This window comes from Ochotona curzoniae, unplaced genomic scaffold (assembly GCF_017591425.1).
Source record: "Ochotona curzoniae isolate NIBS_2020 unplaced genomic scaffold, NIBS_Ocur_1.0 scaffold_3890, whole genome shotgun sequence".
Classification (NCBI taxonomy): domain Eukaryota; kingdom Metazoa; phylum Chordata; class Mammalia; order Lagomorpha; family Ochotonidae; genus Ochotona; species Ochotona curzoniae.
The window spans coordinates 9,620,505-9,634,917 of NW_024467115.1; the positions used below are offsets into that span (position 1 = coordinate 9,620,505).

Consider the following 14,413-nt stretch of genomic DNA (forward strand, 5'->3'; position numbering starts at 1 on the left):
AGAAATAAGAGAAAAGGATTCAATGAATCTAAGAGGCACTTACTTTTTTTTCAAGATTTATTTATCTGAAAAGGCAGAGTTTCAATGAAAGAGAGAGAATTAATCATTCATTGCATTCCACTCTCTGAATGGTCACAAAAACCATGTTGGGCCAGGCAGGCTGAGGCCTAGAGCAAGGTATTCATCCACATCGCCCACAGGGGTGCACTTAAAGCAGTCTGTGCTGCTTTCCCAAAGTACATTACCGGGAAGCTAGACTGCAAGTAGAGCAATTGGAACTTGAACCAGCACCTACCTATATGGGATGACAGTGTTGCAAAAGGCAGCTTAACTTGCTGTGACCATAAAACCAGCCCTTGGAATTCTTCATAAAAGGAAGACAGAAATGGAATGGAAGAATGGCATTAACTTATCAAAACATAAAAAGAATGGCTATTTTCCTAAGTTAATGGAAACCAATGAGTCCTTCTTGTCCCTCTAGTCACCAGAAGGCTTGAGAATCAGAGGCATGATCCTTCTGGCAGGGAAAGTGCAGCTAGAATACTAAAAGCAAAATTATTTGTCCATCTGAAGAACAGTCAAAACCATACCTCCATGTTAATGTAGGGAACCCAGGCACTATTCCCTGCAGGAAAACAGAATACATGGAACAGCAGAATCAAGGCACTAGGCTTTGGTGAGCAGGTGAGAAGCAAGGGACTGAAGACATACCAGAAAGATCTGAGTTGGTAGGTAAATGGTAAGACTTCCAGCTCCTTACTCAATTAGCTGTAATAGCTCAGTAGTAAGATTATACTCAGCAAAAGTGAGCATGGCCAAAGATCCACAGAATTTGAGTTTAGGGAAATATTGAAACAGCGTTTCCGAAGGAACCAAAAAATCATAGAGTGTGGATAGTGTTCTGCTTATACTTTTTCAAAAGCATCTTACATACATAGGTAAAAAAAAAGGGTAAAATAATCATTGGCCTTTTGGTGGAAATACTTAAAATAATGTCACTACAAACTTTAAAAATTAAATTAAATGAGGCCACTGGAAGGAGACTTTCTGAGAACAATAGCAAACTTTAAATAAGCTGCAAAACACTTCCACAGATAAGGTGTTGTGTACTTACAACAAACACAGGATAACCCTTTCAAATGATATAAGAAATAATTCTTGAAAATTAAATCTGCAAAAACTGAAATTAAGAAGTCAATAGAACAGCTGAAAATGGAACTAAGAACTTTTTCCTGGTGTTAAACCAGAGGCAAAAAGACATAAAATAGAAATGAATCCTAGAAAATCAGGTGTGACCTTCAACATAAAAAGGGCAGTTGAAGAAATAACAGAAAATATAATTGAGAGGACATTATATAAGACATTACTCCAGTAACAAAGTTTATTTTACAGATTGACAACTGCATCACAGTGAAAGAACAGCATCCCACAAAGCAATGTATTGGGAAATTTCAGAATAGGACTAATCTCTCAAAGGCAATGCATACAAGAAGATGAAAGATGCGGGAGAAACACATCAAAATTCCAAAAGAAGTGGTAGGTATTTGCTACTGTAGATAAAACATTGTTGGGTGTACCACATTTCCTATCAGATACTTGAAGCTCTGGATCAGGTTTTGATTCCAGCTTCCTGCTAGGATCGACACAGGGGGGTCAGAAGAACAGGATCCATTGAGTTGGGTTCCTACCACACACATAGGAAATGAGGATTGAATTCCATGCTCCTGAGTCCCATCCAGCCCAGTCCCAGCTGCTGCAAGCATTCAGAGAGTAAATCAGGGTCCATCCAAACATCTCTGGCTGCCTGTCTCTTTTTCTTTCACTCCCCCTTCCAAATAATTAAATTTAAAATCACTTTTTGTCTGAATTCTCGTACAGGGATTATCGATAATTTGTATGTGGAGAACCTGACTCCCCATTGCTTAACGGGTGAAGCAGGAACAGAACCCCATTATTTAAACTCTAAAACATTCCTGTTGTCCAAACGCCATAATGTTTATTTTCATAAAGCATTCATCTCAGTGCATGCATACTTACATTTCATCACAGCTTGAATTTCATAAACAGGCTTGAGAATCAGAGCACCACGAAAATCTTCAGGCAGTGGGTTTGTTGAATCCCACTTATTTGAAATATCTGTAAGCTTCACAATTCGTGCTCTGTTCTTGGGAATCTTCCATCCAACAATTTCTTTTAGAGTATAAATATGTTCATCTTCACACTCATAAAATTCTCCTTCTTTGGACAAAGGCAGAGTGAAGGAGTGATTTTGATGCTTCCTTACTACTCCACAGTTCACCACTATTTTTCCATTAATCTCTTCGACTGAATTGAACATGATTTGCTCACCCTGCTTTATGGTGAAATTTTCTAGTTTTATATTCTTCTGATGATAGAAACAAGGATGTCCTAATCGACTTGGTCCAATTTTAATGGTTCTAGTAATTTCTTCCACGGAAGCATATGGAGTTTTATCAGCCACAATCTTAAAAAGGCCTAAGAAAAAATGTTATATATTAAATTCTTACCACAAAAAATTATGATAGGAAAAGCACAATAAGAGAGGCATTAAATAACTATTACAGAACTTTTCAAGTAAAATTTCTTTTTGATGATTGTTGATATTTGCATTAATCTGAATTCCTTTAGATAAAATGTTAACATATTATTTTCAAATTATTATCATCAGATCAGGTAACATAGAGAAAAGGGGGGCATCTCTGGAAATCGAAAACATTTGGCTCTTGGAAATGAGCTATTTCAATGCGATGCCACCAAGCAAGACATTTAATCTCTCAAGACCACATTTTTTAACTTATATTTTTTAAATGAGTAAATTATATCAGAACAATTTGTAGTCCCTAAGTATAAAAACAAGAAATATTTCAGAAGGAAATTGGTTCACAACAGAATAATGATTATAAAGCTATGCAGTTGGAACTGAGTAGTAGAAAATGATGATTGGACACAAAATTGGGAATTTGCTTAAAATAATTGTGCATTTTATGGATATACTAACTTTTAAATCCCTTTTGGGAATTTAACAAGTAAATTTTTTAAAAATTCCAGAAAAAAATAAGAACAAAGAAAAAATCTGCTTTTTTTCTACAGAAAAATTAAAAAAAAAAAACCTTAAAACCTGATACAGCCCAGAAATCACATAAACATGTGTTCTAATCAATATATTCCAAATTATTATTAACCAAATTATAACAACTTTTATGTACATTTTGGAGTATGAATTAAAGACCTTTTGTTAACTCTATTTTTTTTTTGAAAGTCAGATATACAGAAAGGATGAAACAGAGGAAAATCCTCCGTCTGCTGATTCACTCCTCAAGTGGCCGCAGTGGTCAGAGCCACACCAATCTGAAACCAGCAACCACAAACTTCTGGGTTTCCCACGTGAGTGCAGGGTCCAAAGGTTTTGGGCTATCTTGGACTGCTTTCCCACGCCACAAGCAGTGAGCTGGATGGGAAGCAGGGCTACCAGGGTTAGAACCAGCGCCCATATGGGATCCTGGTGTGTGCAAGGTAAGGACTTTAGCCATTAGGTTACTGTGTGGGCCCATTAACTCCTTTTGCTTATGCACACACACACAAAAAAAGGTTATTTTCAGACAATAACTTCCTGGGAGGAAAAGTGTGTGAGTGATGCCATCTTGATAAGAATTTAATAAGGTAGCATATGCAATGTACCCTAAAAACTTTAAAAAGGAAAAATATAATTTGTTGAGTGATGTGCTTAAAGACAATAAGAGAAACATTTACTTTGAATGAATTGCTCATTTTGTTGTATCTTATATTTCAGAAAATCCAACAAAAGTTTCTTTTTATATATGTATCTGAATATGTTGAGGTTGGGCTGGGGTACCTGCATAATTAATCTCATTTGTCTGTGTCTGAAGATTTATTTCTGTAGCTTCTCAATCATTGTCAGGGTACAGATAATATAGTAATTTTTGTGAACCGAGTTTCTAGCTACCTAGAATTTCAGAAAAGGTTTCTACTTTATGGTAAGGCTTTTACAATAAACTAAAAGCATGTAGTTTTACTTCTACTAGCTTTATTGATATCATAAGTCACAGAAGGATTAATTCAGCTTTCTTGGGGAATGGAAATCATGTAAGGTAATAAAAGTCCTAAAATATTATCAAGTAGAAAAAATACTGACACCCTAAGGGCCACCATTATTTCAAACTAATCATAATCTTCAGAGTTGTCTTGTTGAATGTCTCTATTGAAAGAAAAATGTAGCCATGCAACTGTATGTTTTGCTGGTGTATTTTCCTACTTTTCCAGGAAGTTCCTGAGTTAGCATGCTAGGTGTAAGGATACAGCCAAAAGTATTTGATTACTGCCTCACATACCATTGTAGCCAGTCCCTAGAGCATCTCCTTCTAAACAGCTACTTAGTATTATAAAACTAACACAAATTCTTTTCTAATGTGACATGATTATGGAATTTCCATTTCACAATAAAAGATGTCAAATATAAACTAACACACCACTGGAATTGATCAACTCTAAATTTAATCAATGACTCCTTTCTTTTTTCACAAAGATTTTAATAGCTATATACTAGGGGAAATATGTTTTATTATGCCTCTAAAGAAAAACAAAGCACATTTTAGGAGTGTAGTAATTACAACAGTTAGAAAAATGGGCCAGTTTTTATACAATATACAATCGTTATGTTACAAAAAGGAGGAAAAATTATCTATTTTCACCTTGAATTATTAACTATTAATAGATTTTGTAATTATTTTTAAATTAGGAGAAAATGGGAGAATCAAGATGGCAGAATAGGGTAAGGACATATTTAAACAGACAGAGAAACATTTAATCAGGATGAAGCAGAGAGGACATATTCCAGGAAATAGGAGAGGACAAAGCAACAGCAGAGCGGTACCTGGAGACTGACAGACAAAAGAAAGTAGCAAAAACAAAGGTATGGTGTTGCAGTGACTGATACTCCAACAGCATTCAGCTAAAGGTGATCTAAACTCCACCAGCAGCCAGGTAGGAAGGCACTTTCACTGCGATTTTGGGAGGTGAATGCAGACAAGGAACTATCCATTCTGCTGGTCTGTTTGATTTGACCAGGAGCAGAGACAGAGCAGCAGATCCCAGATGGGCAGTGCAAGAACAGGGTGGATTTCATAGCCCAGTCAGCCCTCTAGAACTGAATTGAGCGCCATTTTGCTTAAGGAGATAAAGGCAAGGGAAAGAACGGAGCATATGCTGAGATGGGAGTGAACTCTTTTCTGACTCAGTGAACTGCATCAACGTGGCATCCTACAGGTACTACCCAAAACAGGTCTGGGTAGCCCTCAGACCTGATAGCCAGCAGATCAAGAACTCTAGTAGTGGCATGTCAGGTGCCATTTTCTACACTGTGGCAAAAGTTTTAAGACTGCAGGGAACAACAGTGAATTGCACATGTGCTGAGTTCCCGAGAACTCACAGAGTTCAGTGGGTTGCACTGGTCCCACAGGAAGATAATACCAACTGTGGCATTGTATGGGTCAAAGTAGGTCTTTGTAGTACCCGGACCTAATGATCAGCAGGTTCCAACAAGATCAGTGCCACCAACAACCTAGCAATATAAGGTAGCTGGTATCTCCCTAATTCTGGAATCTGCTCCAACTGGAAGTGAGAGAAAGGTTGAGGAGACAACAGTACACCCTCAGCATGGTGTTACAGTAGGTGGAGCCACGGGTTGGGACTACGGAGACCACAGTGGAAATCTATCTTAAGAACCCAGACTTGGAACTTCCTCGAGAGAGTGGCACAATTGGCTATAAGCAAAGAGCTGTGTACCAACTGCAATAAGTAAAATCAAACTGTAGATCTGTGGGTAACACAGCTTAGAAACCTGCGCCAAGAAGAAGAATCTGATACTTAGAAGTACAAAGACCAAGAACAAAAGAAGAAGAGACAGAAGCACAATGCATATTACTGAAAACTCCCCTGCAAAGGAGCAAATCCCTTTGCCAACCTCAGAGTTAACTGAGGAAGACATTAAGAAAATGGGGACACAGAATTAAGAAAACTCATTTTAAAGCTTCTATCAAAAATGAGAAACACATACAGGAGTTCAAAGAACTTAAGGAATGTGTTAAACAGGAAATATCATCAATAAAGCAAATCAAGACTGATATATCGAAAATTAAGAACACAGTAGAGCAAATTAAAAGTGTAATGGAGAGTCTACAAAGTAGAATGAAGCAAGCACAAGAAAGAATCTCAGAATTGGCAGACATTTCCTGTCATCAGGGGGAAGCAAACAAAATGCTGGAAGCAGAGCTAGGTCAGGCCAAAAAAGTATTCAAGAATCGAAAGACACTGTTAAGAGGCCAAATATGAGTTATGGGAGTCCCAGAAGGTGCAGAAAGAGAAACTGAATTTGCAAATGTATTTAATGAAATAATGAAGGGAAATTTCCCTTATCTAGAGAAAGAATTGGGAAGCAACATCCAGGAGGAGCACAGAACTCCCAACAGGCTTGATCAAAAGCGATCTTCACCAAGACACACGATCATCAAGCTCTCTTCAATTGAACATAAGAAAAAGATCCTTAAATGTGCAAGTGAACAAAATCAATTGACATATAGAAGATTGCCAATTAAACTCACAGGAGATCTCTCACAGGAAACTCTACGGGCAAGAAGAGAATGGAGTGACCTATTCCAGATTCTAAAAGAAAAACATTGTGGGCCTAGGATAACATATCCAGCAAAGCTTTCTTTTGTCTTTGAAAATGAAATAAAATTCTTCCACATTCAAGAAAAGTTACAAGAATTTGCCTCTGTCAAGCCTGCCCTACAAAGGATACTTCAAGATGTTCTCTTGACAGGGAAGAGGAATAGCACCCAACAAAACCAAAGGCAAACAGGAAGAACATCCCAATAAAATGACAACAGAAGACTAAACCAATGAACAACCGATTCCTAAAATGACAGGACCAAGCTACCACCCATACATGTTGAACTCTGAATGTAAATGGCTTAAGCTCAATCAAACATCATAGATTAGCAGACTGGATTAAAAAAACAAAACAACATCTACTTATTGTCTAGAAGAGACACACTTCACCAACAAAAATCAGCGAAGATATATTGCATGGATTTTGATATTTTTGTTGTTAGTTTCATCTCTTCCGAACACTTTATTCTGATTAAGTTCTTCAGTGACTCATAGATCATACAGTAGCATCATTTTCTTCAAGGAGATTCTTGATTTTCTTTTTCATTTCCTCAACAACACATTAGTCATTCAGTAGCGTTGTTTAACTTCTTGGTGTTGTTAATTTCTTTTTCTTCCTGTTGTTGATTTTGTTTTGTCGATTTCCATTAATGGGGATGTATAGTAGCTGTGTAATGGAGACTCATCTAGTAACATGTTATTTAACTTCATGGCATTGTAAATATCTATTGTTCTTACATTGTTGATTTTGTATTGTGACTTTTCATTTAAGGGGATATATAGTAATTGTGAAATGAAGACTAACATATGTAGATGTGATGATACAATGTAGAATGCATCTCAACTTTCAGACTAAGATGTACTTACAATGAAACTGTTTATAATATCTTGACAGTAGGATGCTGGACTCTGCCATTGTCCATGCCCTCAATGACAGACATATGACTGTGTATGAAGAACTATACTTCATTAATGATATAGGGGAACTCTATGGGGAGGTTGTTGAATTAGGGAGGGAAAGGGAAATCCCAGGGCCTATCAAACTGTATCATAAAATGATAATAATAATAATAAATAAGAAAGATTTTTAAAAAATCAGAGAAACTACATAAGAAATATAACATTTCTTATAAAACAATAAGGAGATAATCACCTGTGTTGTAGTCCTGACTCTTCTTTCAGCTTCCTGTCAATGTGTATCCCAGCAAACACCCTGGCAGACATCCACACCCACTACCCAGGTGAAAGATCTGTATTGAATTCTGCCTCCCTATTACACATAAACTTTTATGATCATTGTTCACAAAAACAACATATTTATTCTAGGTTTCAGTATATTTTCTACAGTTCATGGACCTCTATTTGCATGGAGCAGCCTTTCTGAAACCTCCAGTGTAGTAAGAGCAGTAGTCATTCCTTGGAGCAGAGTATGAAGGTTATGCTTATCAACTTTTTCCTGCATTGTACTCCTTCTTCCTCATCAATTTATACATAAATAGGAAGTAATTTTAAAATTAAAATTTCTGCTATGTATCATATTATATATAAACATTTAGATACATAACATGCAATCATAATTTTTTACCTAGTCTAAGTTATAATTTAATTACACAGTTTGAACAAAATACTTTTTCTTCATCTCTGAAATTAGAAATCTTGAAGTGAATGTTGCAGTCCAACTGCAAAATTAATCAAATTTAGAGTTATTAAAATATTAGCAACTTAGAATATGCCAAACATTTATAAGTATGTTACAGTTTAATTTTCCAAACAGAACTACAAGGTAGTCATTTGAAAAACAAAAACACAAATATTTAATATGTGAGGACATGACAATTCAGAGATGTTATAAACTATTTCACCACAAACTCATAAGAATTTGAATAGGCCTTTATGTCTTTAAAGCCCAAGGGTTTCATCAGAATAAAATATTCTAACTTTTAATTATTTTTGTAAATCATAAATTGACCATATTTCAGTTAACAGTTGTGCTTTCAAGGTGGGAGTCTGCCTTCCTTTTCATAGCAAAAACATAATGAACATTTAAATTTAACAACATAAGAATGAATTTCACTGACATTGAAGGCATTGATTAGTAATTGTCCCTATGTCTTTATAGAGGAAGTTAAATCCCTTGACCTGGGCATAATATTAGGGAAAGAGTTTAACTGTGCACCCTATCCAAGTTCATGTATTTTTTTGTGCTTCGGGTCATTTGGTCTTACTTGTGTTTCCAGAATATATTACCATATTTTAAAACAAAGTGATTGTCATAAAAATGAATAAATGACTAACCATTTCCTGCATTGCAATGATGTATTAAAATCATAAAATACAAACATAAGTTAATAATAAAAAACAAATGAGTTGCAATTTCTACTATCACTGAAGTTTTCTTTAACCACATTAGGAAGAAAATAATGATATTCTAGATTATGAATTTGTTTAAATCTTTCAAATACACCAAAACTGTCAAAATATGAATATTCTTTTTTTTGTATTTACCACTGAGATACAGGCATAGATAAGTCAGATATACATGAACAAGAATACATTATTCTAAATATACATTGTATATTATAATAGACTAATATATTATGTTTATGTATTTGTGTATGTTTATGTATATACATGCTTAACAATATTTAATGGCTTGAGGTATATGAAGAAGATTTGGAGACAAATAATTCTGCATGTAATTTTGTCCATAGGTATCTTATCTCCTCAACAGTGAAACACAATTCTCTAAAAATTTTTGTCTCTTGGAAAGAAATCATACTTTGGCCTGCAATTACATTGCTAATCATCCCCATGATATTTTCATACCTATATTCTCACTTTTTGCTTTCTACTTTTTAATCTGGCTACATTACCAAAACAATTCTGCCAAACTATGTTTTACCCTAAATCCTGTTTTCAACTGGAAATTCTAGCCCAACCATTTCTGATCAATTGCAGATTGAAATAGTGTGTATTAAATGATCAACCAAAGCAAAAAAAAAAAAAAAAAAAAAAACTCAAAATCCTCTAGCAAAGTATTAGGTTATGCAAAAATAATATTCCAACTGTGACAAAATTCACCTAATTTCTCATCAATTTTACAATTATTGAACATTATAATCTAGTGATTAAGTCCAACAGTCTTCATAGTAGAGTCTCCAAAATGAGACATAAAGGAAAATGTGGCATAATGATTTACTAGAGAATTTTGGAAGAAAGAAGATATATCAAGGATGGAGACCAAGTTTATTAAATGCTAGGTGAGACTATAAGGTTGACGAATTTTTATGTTTGAATGCTTTTCCATAAATAATTGATTATAAGATATCTGTAAAGTTATTAAACTTTTCTATGTTTTTCAGCAAGAAGCCTTGAAATTCATGATTACTTCTTTATTTCACTTGTCGCATAGAAGAAAAAAAAAGACTTCTTCCCCAACAGTAACTAAGCTTCTTAAAAGAAGTGACTGTACCACTGAACACAACTGAAATATTTAGCAAATAATTGACATTTATGTTAGTTATTGGAATCATTTGCTACAGCCTAATATCTATCCCTAAAGCTCCCTTAGGTTATCAATATATGACTGTCTATATAGCTCATGTTAAAACTGCCTTTCTCCCAAGCAGTGAGCTTGAGTAATAGACTCAGGAATTGGGAAGTAGACATTGGAATTTACTCTTTTCATAATCCTTGGTGAAAAAATGGCTCCTTGGGCCCCTCTCAATCCTGCAGAGTGCTGGTATTTCAAAGCAAACAAAGGGTCCTTAGACTGCATGGACCTCCGGGACCCTAAAATCCCTCCTTAACTTTGGGTAGAAGGATCTTTAAAACTACCATAGCTTTGCTATTCCTGGCCCTTGAAAAGTCAAATTTTCAGGTTCCAGGTAGAAAGACTGTCCCAGCGGCATAGCAGACTGGTTAACAGAATGAACTGTTGACTAAGATAGCACAATTTTCAGCTCTAGCCAGAGCTTCTCTGTCAACATAACCAAGATCGAAATGCTCAGGCCTGCACTCTGCTTTCTATAAAATGAGGAAAACCATCACCACAGTGATTGAATTACTACTTGTAAGATTGCTGGAGCACATAGCAAGCAGCAAAAACAAATAAATAAGTAAATAAAAAGAAGCCAACAGAAAAACAGTAGCTACCATGTTCCTCATTTTATTTCATTTCGGGATTGTAAGCCATTGCAGGTTAATTGTAAGGTTACAGTGATTCATACCTATGGATTTTGATCCAAAGAAAGCAAACTAGATATTCTAACCTAGACCAAATAAGAAACAATGTGTACAGAATCCAGAGCTCAGCATCTAGTAAAGATTGAGCAAAAATTCCCAGTAATGATCATTTCCCCAGATTCTGGCTGAGTGTTTTGATGTGAAAGTAAACCTCAGGTGACCTCCTCAGGTGGTCTGCCTTCAGAGAAGTATTTCCAGGTTTCTTAAAGGACTTGGTCTGACCCCATGCTTTGACTTTTTACCCACAGTTTAACTACTATAATTTCTTGCCCATAATGAGCAGATTACTATATAGGAAGAATAAAAGATGTAAGCACATTTCAAATGCAAATATTGCGCTGCTGTGGGTTATTCACAAGGTAGACATACACAATGACTGACACTCCCTTGAACAGAAGAAACAGCAAAATGCCTTAGCATTTTTGAAAATGTGTTTTATTCATGACTTTGAAAGGTAGCTGAAGCCAATTGTTGGAGGAGTATACCCTCCCTCTATTTTAATGATCTTAATTTTGCTAATGGAATGTTAGTGGAAAGAGTTTGGGAGCCATGTGGAGCTGATTGTGCTGCTCAGCATTGATGTTGTTTGCAAATTAAATGTACCTAAGTAGCCACCTGTTTATGCTTATGATTATGTAAAGCCCCATATGTTTCCCTCTCGACACATGGGAGGTAAATATTGAAAAAATTATTCTGGTGTGAAGGGTGAAAACAGCAGCAATTCTTTTCTAACTGTCAACATATGCTGCGGTGTTTCCTTATAATGTTGTGCTTCGTCTGACATCTTTGCTGATTTTTACCATGCAAATTAAAGAAAAAAAAAACCTGCTACCCATGGTTATACAAAGCAATAAAAAGTCAGTTTACATTAAATTCAAATTAGGATGAGGTACAATTTCTGATGTAATCATAAGTTTTAAATAGATTTCAGAGTTTATGATTTAAACAGATTTCAATTTGCAAGATAAAGAATACAGATTTTTTTTCTAAGTTCTCCAGCAAATAAGAAAGGAAAAATTTCTCTCTAAACACATATTTAGATTCCATATTGCTGGGCAAGAAAACTAATTGCAATAACATGAGTTTGGAAATGTGATCTTGAATCTGGTGCTTGTCACTATCCCAGGAGATGCTATCAGGAAAGCAGCTCATGGTCCTCCCAACAGCCTTCACCAAGGGACCTGACCAGGCACTTGGTCAACACAAGTGCCTGAATAGTTTTGAAATAAGCTATTTCAGGCATTTGCAGGTACCTCTTAGAGAACACGGTCTCAAAATATTCATGCACAAGCCAGAGTAGCCTGTGTAAAAGACCAGAGACACTAAACTTGCTTTTTGTTGTTGATCTCTTTAGACATTAGAAATGAACAAAGTGCTATGATCTCTGATTTCTGTCTGAAGAAGGGTTTAAATATTGACCATCCAGTAGCCCCAAGCACAACTATCTCAGACTTCCCAGTGAAGTATTTTTAAAAGTCAACTGAAAATATTGGACAAAAATAAAAACTTACCATATCCTCAACACCTACCCACTGCTGCAAAGTCAAAAATACCCCTACATTCCTCATGAAGAAAATAAAGCTGATGTAAAAAGAGTATTTAAGCTTGCTTATGCTGATCTTATGAAAGAGCAGTCTTCTAAATATTTAAAACATGCTAACAATGAGTATAACAATAACTAGTGATCATTGAGTACTTGTTACAAAGCATTTGTAGTAAGTACTTACTGACCATCTTATTTGGCTCACTTAATTCTCACTAGAATTTCAAGAGGTAGTGTTTCCCAACTTCACAGATAGGGCAATTCAAAGACTGAAGTGCTAAAACACACCCAGGAATTTAGCCTTTTTTTGACTTTATACCACATGTATATACACACATACATCTATGCATATGTATATTCTGTGTCAAAGCTAATTCAGCTCAATTTTGTCTTTTTCAAAGTTGATGCATATAGATATAGAAAAGATTTTTCTGACAAGATTGAAGCCCCACTATATACATTAATTTGAATTTTACTTCTGTCTTTCAACATGGAACTATGCTTTATATCATGCTTTAAAATGAATTTTAAAAAATAATTACCCAATATGTTATTGTGTTAATCTAGACTAATGAATCCAAACTAATTTCAATAAAATCACCATACATTTAAATTTCTCCTGTTCTTTGTAGATTTCATAGTCAATGCAGTATAATTTTTTAATGTGATTTGGGTTTATTTTTTAAAATTTTTATTCCTGTAATTGATTTCCATCATACGATTTTGCAGGTATATGAATTCCCTCCTCCACCTGCCCTTCATCCCTCCTCATTCTCCCCACTACACACCATCCCCCCCCTGTATTGTCACAATAATAGTCCTTCAGCATCAGTCACAAGCCTAATATCCTGCTGTTTAGACATACCATGTCATTGTAGGTATTGGCAATGGTGAAAAATCTATTACCATATTCTCAAGGCATACAGTTTTGTGGGAGTCCCTTTTTTGTTTAGAAGCAGAGATGCATACAGCAATGTATTTTCACTTCCACATATGCTAGTCTCCCTTATACAGCTCATGGATCTGAATATATGTTCATACATTTTAGCCTATATATCTATTTATCGTGTATTTTGCATGAAGGTTGCCTTGTATCAGAGAGAACATATAGTATTTGTCCTATCCGGATTGACTTACTTCACTGTACATAATAGTCTAGTTGGGGCCCTTTAGTTGAAGATGGAAGAATTTCATTCTTTTTAATGGATGAGCAGTATTCCTTGGAGTAGATGCACCACTGTTTATTTATCCGTTCCTCTTTCAATCTAGGTTGTTTTCCTGTCTTCATCATTATGAATTTTGCTTCTATAAATATAGTGTTGCAGGTCATTTTCTCATATGCCGATTTCACTTTCATCAGATATATTCCCAGAAGTGGAATTGCTGGGTCATATGGAAGAACCATTTTCAGTTGACTTAGCACTTTCAGTACTGACTTCCACAGTGGCCACTGAAGCCTACACTCCTGTTAACCGGGAGACAACAGGTGTTGTTTGTAGATTTCCAAATGTAGGCCAATCTCACAGAAGTTAGGTAGAAACTCAATGTAGTCTTTGTTTGAATTTCACTAATAGAGCCTCCCCCCCCCTTTTTTTAACTTTTTAATTAGAAAGTTAGATTTACAGAGAGAAGAAGAGACAGAAAGAAAGAAAGATCTTCCATCCACTGGTTCCTCTCCAAGTGGCCACAACAGCCAGATCTGAGTCAATCTGAAGCCAGGAGCCTCTTCTGGGCCTCACACAAGGCCTTGGGCTGTGCTACTGCTTCCCAGGCTACAAACAGGAAGCTGGATAGGAAGTGGAGCAGCCGGGATATGAACCAGCGCCCATATGGGATCCCAGCTCATGCGAGGCAAAGACTTTAGCCACTAGGCTACCATGCCAGACCCGGTTAGGGAGTTCTGAGCATGTTCGCATG

General features: G+C 35.8%; 1 protein-coding gene across 8 annotated transcripts in view; it reads right to left on the reverse strand.

Moving 5' to 3' along the window:
* The window catches only part of THEMIS (thymocyte selection associated), a 191,816-nt gene that overhangs the window by 118,764 nt on the left and 58,639 nt on the right, over window positions 1-14,413 (reverse strand). For all 8 annotated transcript variants that reach the window (XR_005882165.1, XM_040965566.1, XM_040965563.1 and 5 more), the window contains exon 3: window positions 2,038-2,496. Coding sequence is in view for 7 of the 8 variants with exons in the window: in XM_040965566.1 (XP_040821500.1) it covers window positions 2,038-2,496 (459 nt within the window). In the remaining variant the exon portion in view is untranslated. The remainder of the gene's footprint in view (window positions 1-2,037; window positions 2,497-14,413) is intronic.